The sequence below is a fragment of the Hypanus sabinus genome, chromosome 7, assembly GCF_030144855.1.
Source record: "Hypanus sabinus isolate sHypSab1 chromosome 7, sHypSab1.hap1, whole genome shotgun sequence".
NCBI lineage: Eukaryota > Metazoa > Chordata > Chondrichthyes > Myliobatiformes > Dasyatidae > Hypanus > Hypanus sabinus.
In genome coordinates, this window is record NC_082712.1 from 128,326,612 (window position 1) to 128,334,367 (window position 7,756).

The window sequence follows — 7,756 nt, forward strand, 5'->3', positions numbered from 1 at the left end:
ATCCTTGAAGTGTGTCAGCGTTGATTGCCAGCGAAGTGGATGCTATTTCCGATGCACACTGACTGTGGTCTTCTGGTGAAGAAGTCATGGAACCAGTTGCAGAGGGGAGGGGTATAGAGGGCCAGGGTTTGGAGCTTTTTGATTAAAACTGAGGTTACCATACATTCAAACAATATATGTTGCATTGTTTCTTGACAAGTGCACTCCCTATAAATGTCTATATTATGTGTATTAATTCTGAACAAGCAAGTATTCAACGTTCTACATTGGTGAGACCCAATATCAACTGGGAGAGTGCTCTGTCAAATACCTCTGCTCCATCTGCCAGAAGTGGGACCTCCCAGAGACCGTTTTAATTCCTAACCACATTCCCATTCCAACATACCAATCTATGGCCTCCACTTTTACCATGATGAGGCCACTCTCAGGGTGAAGTAGCAAAATATATATATTCTGCGTAGCCTTCAAATTGATGGCATTAACATTGATTTCTCCTTCCTGTAATTTTCTCTTCCCCTCCTTCTTCCTTCTCCTTCTATTCACCAGTCTGGCCCCTTACCACTTCTCAACTGCCTATCATCTCCCCCTATTCCCCCTCCTCCTTTCCTTTCTCTTCTCAGACTCCTTCACCAGCCCTTTACCTTTCCTACCCACCTAGATTTACCTATCACCTTCTTGCTAGTCCTTCTTTCTCTCCCTCTACCTGCTCCTCTGGCATCTGTCCTTTTCCTTTCCAGTCCTAATAAAGGGTTTCAGCCTGAAATGTCGACTGTTTAATCATTTCCATAGATGCTGTCAGAACTGCTGTGTTCCTCCAGCATTTTGTATGCGAGTTGCTCTGGATTTCCAGCATCTACAGAATCCTTTGGGATTATTCAACCTAGTAACTCCAATATATAAATGTGTAAGTATATCTTATTCCTTCTTTTTAGATTTCTAAAGTGAGTACATCTTTGGCATAGCATTATGAGCTGTAGGTTTTCTACGTTCTATGTATCATGGTGTTGAACACTCAGCTGCATTCAATAAACAGCAGGCTAATGTAAGTATTATTATTGTGCAGGTGATCCAACGCCAAGTGGAGAGCCAGTGAGACTGTATTCGCTGTAGACCTATTGTGGTGATAGGCAAATTGCACAAATTGCAATAGGTCCAGGTCCCTGCTTAGGCAGGAGCTGATACTAACCATGACCAATCTCTCAAAGCACTTCATCATAGCAGACTGAAGTGCCACTCTGTGACCGTTGTTGAGGCAGCTCACCTTGCTCTTCTTGGGCACTGGTACAATTGTCACCCTTTTGAAGCTGGTGGGAACCTCAGACTGCAGCATAAGGGATTGAAGATGTTCTCAGTTCTCATACCAGATGCATCACCAGGGCCTGGTGCTTTGTGAGCGTTCACCTGCTTGAAAGATGCTCTGACATTGGCCTCTGAGACAGAGATCACAGGGTCATTAGATGCTGTAGGGATTTGCATAAATGGTTTTATTCTTCCTTTCAAAGTGAGCATAAAAAGTGTTGAGCTCATCAATGAGTAAAGCATCACCATTTATGATGTTTGGTTTCACTTTATAGGAAATGGCTTGCCAGAGCTGTCCTGCATCTGATTTCATCTAGTCTCAATCAGAATTGCTTTTTCATTCAAGTAGCCTTCTGTAGGTTGTATCTGGACTTCTTGTATAGTTCTGGATCACCAGTCTTGAAAGCCACAGAGCTAACCCTCAGCAAAGTACAAATCTCATGGTTCATCTACGACTTTTGATTTGACTATGTCCAATGTGTTCTTGAAACCTCACACTCATCCACACAGCGGTTGATGAAGTCAGTGACAACTGTGGTGTATTCACTCAGACTCAAAGATGAATTCCTGAATATTCTCCAGTCCTGTATTCACTCTTCCACCTCTCCTGATCATACCTCCTTGGTCCTCACCTCTGGTGCTTCAGTCTTTCCTCTCTCTATATGCTAGGAGTACAAGTACAGCCAGGTGATCAGACTTCGCAAAGTCTGGGCGAAGGATGGCAAAGTAAGCATTCTTGGTGATGGTAAAACAGTGTTCAAAAGTGGTAGCTCCTCTGGTTCCACAGGTGATGTGCTGGTAGTAGTTGTTTAGAGACTTCAGGCTGCCACCACTGAAATCCCCCACAATTATAGGGAAGGAATCAGGGTGCATAGTTTTGTGCCTGCAGATTATGGAGTTTAGCTTTCCTATTGCCCGCTAGGCATTGGGCTGAAGTGGAATATACACCACTACAAGGATGATGGTGGAAAACTCCTTTGGCAGATAAATAGATGATATTTGACCACTAGGTGTTCCAGGTCAAGTGAACTGGATTAAGACAGAACCACCACGTATGCGAACAACGATGAGTTAATTATAAAGCATACTCCATCTCCTCTGCCCTTAAAAGACTGAGCTACCCTGTCTTTATGGTGATTGTCGAAACCATCGAGCTGCAGTGCTGCATCCAAAAATGGTAGAAGGTAGCAAAGTTTTCATGATGCAGAGTACACAGAAGTCCCCGATGTCCCTCTGTTGCAGCAATTTTGCTTTGAGGCCTTCAGCTTTATCTTCCAGAGATTGTACGCTCAGCTGAATGATAATCAGGAGTGGGGTGGGGGGTGGGGGGAAGGTGGAGGGGTCTAAAACCTCTCTGGTTCAATTTTACCTACAGCCCAGCATCCTTTCCTCCCTACCTTATTCTTAAAGGGAAACTGCACACACAATCAGAGTCTGCATTTCAGGATCCGTCGATCTTGAGTATTAAAGATTTTGTAAACATCTCAAAACAATGTTGCCTAGTAAAGTACCCATGGCAATTCAGCAGGAAGTGGACAGTTAGTCCTGTGGATTGAGCACAGGAACTTGGCAAAGCAGTCAACCAATCAGCTTTTGTTTTCAGCATTGCAGAGGAGACCACATTCTAAATACCAAATACAGTAGACTAGTTTGGAAGAAGTGCAAATGAATTGCTGTTTCACCTGGAATGTTTCTTTAGGTGCCTGGATAGTGGCCAAAAAAAAAGCAGTTGCATTTCCTCCAGTGACATGGGAATACGCTGCAGGTTGGGGAATGGTGGGTAGGGATGGTAGAGTGGACCAGGGAATCATGAAATGAGCAATCCTTGAAAAATGCAAAAGGATGGAGGGGATGGTGGAGAATTTGGGAAAACATGTGATTTCTGGTGCGATCAGTTCAGAGTTGTCAGAGTAGCAGGGAATGTTATCATTGTTCTGTCCCAGGGAGAAGCAACGAGCACTTGTGGAAAATAGAGGAAATAAAAGCTTTATCTACTATAGCAGAGAAGGAGGAGGAGGAGGAGGACATGAGATCCAACAAACAATCTGCTGGAAGAACTAAACATATCGAGCAGATTAAGGAAAGGAATTTATGAAGTTTTGGGTCAAAATCCTTCATCAGGGTTCAATGATGGACATAATTCCCTTCCTCCACAGATGCTGCTCGAACTGGTGAGTTCTTTTTGCAGAGTGCTTGTTGCTCCAGATTCTAGTATCTGCAATCTCTTACATCTTGACATTGCAGATGTACCAGAGCTGAATGACTCATCATTGCAACAAACATGTTAGTGACAAAGGTATTGGGAAAGATCCAAACAAATATTTCAGATGAAACACCAACTTTCTTGCAACCTAGTCCACTGCATTAATTTTTCACAATGTGGGCTCCCTTATGTTGCACAGACCAAAAAAAAGATTAGGTGATCACTTTCAGACACCTGTGTTCAGTCTACAGGGATGATCCAGAGCTTCCTTTTTCCAATTCAACTTTCAATCACATACACATTCCAAACAGTCCATGGTGCGCCTCCTTCACTGCCATAGTGAGGCCCAGTATCATTAGAAAAACAATACCGTACTATCCAACTGGATTGGGCATTGAATAAAACCTTCTGGAATGGGCATTGAATTTAATTTCAGGTAAACTTCTCTCTCAATGCTTTCCACAATGATGCTGAAGTCTCTTTCTCAACCTCTTTCTTTAAAATGCTTCACTAAAGGTTAGCACTCACCTAATCTGTTAAGCAGATGATACAGAAGCCTAAAAGCATTTATCATTGGGCTCAAAGACAGCTTCTATCCCACTGTTTAAGACCCTAGTACGAGGAGATGGACTCTTGACCTCACAATCCACCACTCTGATATTGCACCACTTTGTTTACCTACAATGCACTTTATTCTGCATTCTATTATTGTTTTAACTTGTTCTTCCTCAATGCACTGTTTAATGATTTGATTACTGTGCAAGAAATCTTTTTACTATCTTGGTACGTGTGAGAATAATAAACTAATTCCTATCTCCATATAGTCTTTTGTAATTCTTTATGTTGTGAAAACTGACCCCTCCCATTCTTCCCAGTTCTGAGGAGATTGACCTGAAACATTAACCATTTTCTATTTCCACATATGCTGCTAGACAAATATTTCCAGCATTTCTATTTTTGTTTCAGATTCCAGCATTGTCAATTGAAATTATTTTACAAATATGCAAACAGCAACATGGCAAAACGCAGATGGATTTACAAATGCCCTCAGAATTGTTATCGAAATTCTGAGACTGATGGATTGGACTGCAGTTCAATCCAACTGTAGTCCATATTGGTCTCTTTCAATTCTATGTTTTTTCCCATGTTGTCACCCATTCTTCCTTGTTGCCAGTTGGTAGGCTAAGGGTTTGGGGCTTGATGTTCTTGTTATTGTTTCTCCATGTGGGTGATCTGTTGTTTTTTGTAAGAGGAAAGGGCTGGGGTTTGCTTGATTTTGTTTCTTTTCATTCGGGAGGGGGGGGGGGGAAGAGAAACTGATGTCTTTCAACTACTTCTGTGGTTCAAGATCCATAAACCTACCTGTCCAGGAAGGAAGAATGGGTGAAAACATGGAGAAAAAAAACATAGAATTGAAAGAGGCCAATATGGACTACAGTTAGATTGAACTGCGGTCCAATCCATCAGTCTCAGAATTTCAATAACATTTCTGAGGGCATTTGTAAATCTATCTGCGCTTTGCCTTGTTGCTTTTTGTGTATTTGTAAAATAATTTCAACTGACAATGCTGGAATCTGTCCACATTTTCTGCCCCTCCAAACTTGCATCTGCATACCTCAACTCCTATTATCTCCCTGGTTCAGTCCCTTCCTACCTAAATTCATGACACATCACACGCTTTAGATCTTTTCATTGACTTCAAGATCTCTGGCCTCAATTGGTTCATTTTCACCATGGATATCCATTCCCTATATGAGGGCTTTAAAGGTCTCTGCTTTTTTCTGGACAACAGACACAGTCTGTTCCCATCCACCACCACTCTCTTCTGTCTGGTGGAACTGGTCCTCCCTCTCAATAATTTCTCCTTTGTCTCCTCCCACTTCCTTCAAACCAAAGGTGTAGCCATGAGCACTTGCATTGATCCCAGCTATGCCTGCCTTTTTGTTGGTTATGTGGAATAATCTATGTTCCAAGCCTATACCGGCATTGCTTCTCAACTTTTTCTATGCTACATCAATGACTGAATTGGTGCTGCTTCCTGCACCCATGTGGAGTTAGTCAACTTCATCCACTTTTCCTCCAACTTCCACCCTGCCCTCAAATTTACCTAGTCCATTTCTGACAGCCCCCTCCTCCTTTTTGATCTCTTTGCCTCCATCTCTGGAGACAGTTTATCTCCTAATATCTTTTACAAACCTACTGACTCTCATAGCTTTCTGGACTATACCTCTTTTCACCCTGTCACGTAAAAAAAAATGCCACCCCCTCCTCTCAGTTCCTCTGTCTTCAACACGTCTGCTCTCAGGATGAGACTTTTCTTTCCAGAACTAATAAGATGTTCTCCTTCTTCAAAGAAATGGGGTTTCTTTCCTCCACAATCAATGCTGCCCTCACCCACATCTTTTGCATTTCACACGTCTGCCCTCACTGCATCCTCCCACCACCACACCACTCTGCATCCAGCACATAACTCTCCATAACTTCCACCATCTCCAATGGGATCCCACCAGCAAGTACATCTTTTCCTCCCTCCACATTCCACTGGGATCACTGCCTACAAGATTCCCTTGTGCACCCATCCCCCTTCTGGCACTTATCCTTGCAAGCAGAACTTGTGTTACAGATGCCCCTACACCTCCTCCCTCACTACTATTCAGGGCCCCACACAGTCCTTCCAGACGAAGCAATACTTCACGTGATTCTGTTGGGGTAATCTACAGTAAGGCCCAATATAGATTGGGAGACTACTTCACCGAGCACCTATCCTCCATCTGCCCCTGGTGGTCAACCAGCAATTCTACTTCCCATTCCGACATGTCAGTCCACGGCCTCCTCTACTATCGCGATGAGGCTGCACTTGGGTTAGAGGAGCAAAACCTTATATTCTGTCTGGGTAGACTCCAAACGGATGACATGAACATCAATTTCTCAAACTTCCAGTAATTGCCTCCCCTTCACCATTCCCATTTCCCCCTCTCACTTCATCTCTTTACCTGTCCATCACCTCCCTCTGGTGCTCCTCCCCTTTCCTTTTCTTCCATGGTCTTCTACCCTCTCCTATCAGAAAACCCTTTCCCCAGCCCTTTATTTCTTTCACCTGTCACCTTCCCACCTCTTTACTTCACTCCTCCCTCTCTCTCGATTGCATCTATCACCTTCTGTTTCTTCCTCCCCCAATGAAGGGTCTCAGCCCAAAACATTGACTGCTGCTTGGCCTGCTGAGTTCCTCCAGCATTTTGCGTGTGTAACTTCGATGGTTTTCTGTATTTTATGGCTATATGGAGAAGAGTTGTAATCTCCAAACACACTTTGAAAATAAAATGAATCTTTGATATGCATAAATGGCTTATATCTAGAATAGTTTTCGTTCCACCACAATACCTGATCCGTTTTATTCATTACAAGGGAGATGCTTACACTAATTAGCATTGAGAATAAACAACAATTTAAAAAATGAGTGGTTTGTAACCGTCGTTATGGAGACGAATCTGTAACTACCACAGTAAAGACAAATTAAATGGGATTAATATAAAAGGTACGCTTAAGTACTTTACAATAAGTAGAAAAGTATCTCCGCCCACCTGAGGTATTGCTTCCTTTCCAAACTGTACCCCCTCGGCCATTTGAAAAGGAAACAAGAGACAGCAGACAGAATACAATGTGCTTTTACTCTGCAAACGGGTTAATAGAGACCAATTTATTAAACTTAAGTGACTTTAGTTATAAATCTGTACAAGGGATTTTCAGTCCCGGCTCAAGTTTTGTGCAACAAGGAAACGCAATTCATCGTATTCCAGCCAATCACAGATCACTTATCAAGAAAACTCTTCTTCAGTTTATAACTCACCGGCATGACTCCGTTCTGAATCCAAAAACAAGTGGAATAAAGAGCCATGTTGAAGTGAGTTATTAGAATGACGAAGCCCACCCTGGCATTTTTCTCAGGACTGGTCATCATCTCCAAGGCACAGAATCTCTGGGTTTCACTCTTTTGCGCAGTATCAGGCAACTTTACAACTCTATTAGCGATCTCACTGACTTACGCCCATGACGAAGAGCCACTAAATCAAAGTGCAGTCCAGAATCGGCTCTCTGTGAGTTAAAAGCACTGGCACTGCTCGCTGACCCCCTGAGCAGCCCGGTCCAATCACGAAGCTGGGCGCCGGGGGGCAGAACTTGCTGCCTCGCCGAGTGCGAGATGGGGGAAGAGCCCGCTCCGAAAGGCCGCCACCCTGATTGGGCACGATCTGGTTT

At 43.2% G+C, this 7,756-nt stretch overlaps 1 protein-coding gene across 3 annotated transcripts in view; it reads right to left on the reverse strand.

The window, feature by feature from the left end:
• slc22a18 (solute carrier family 22 member 18) overlaps positions 1-7,678 on the reverse strand; it is a 134,042-nt gene extending 126,364 nt beyond the window's left edge. Inside the window, exon 1 of one of the 3 annotated variants that reach the window (XM_059975569.1) lies at positions 7,546-7,678. In XM_059975569.1, coding sequence (XP_059831552.1) covers positions 7,546-7,551 — 6 coding nt within the window. In that variant the 5' untranslated portion in view covers positions 7,552-7,678. Of the gene's footprint in view, positions 1-7,349 lie in introns of all 3 variants that reach the window. The other 2 variants (XM_059975568.1, XM_059975567.1) reach the window with 2 other exon arrangements.
• Positions 7,679-7,756: the final 78 nt, after the last annotated feature.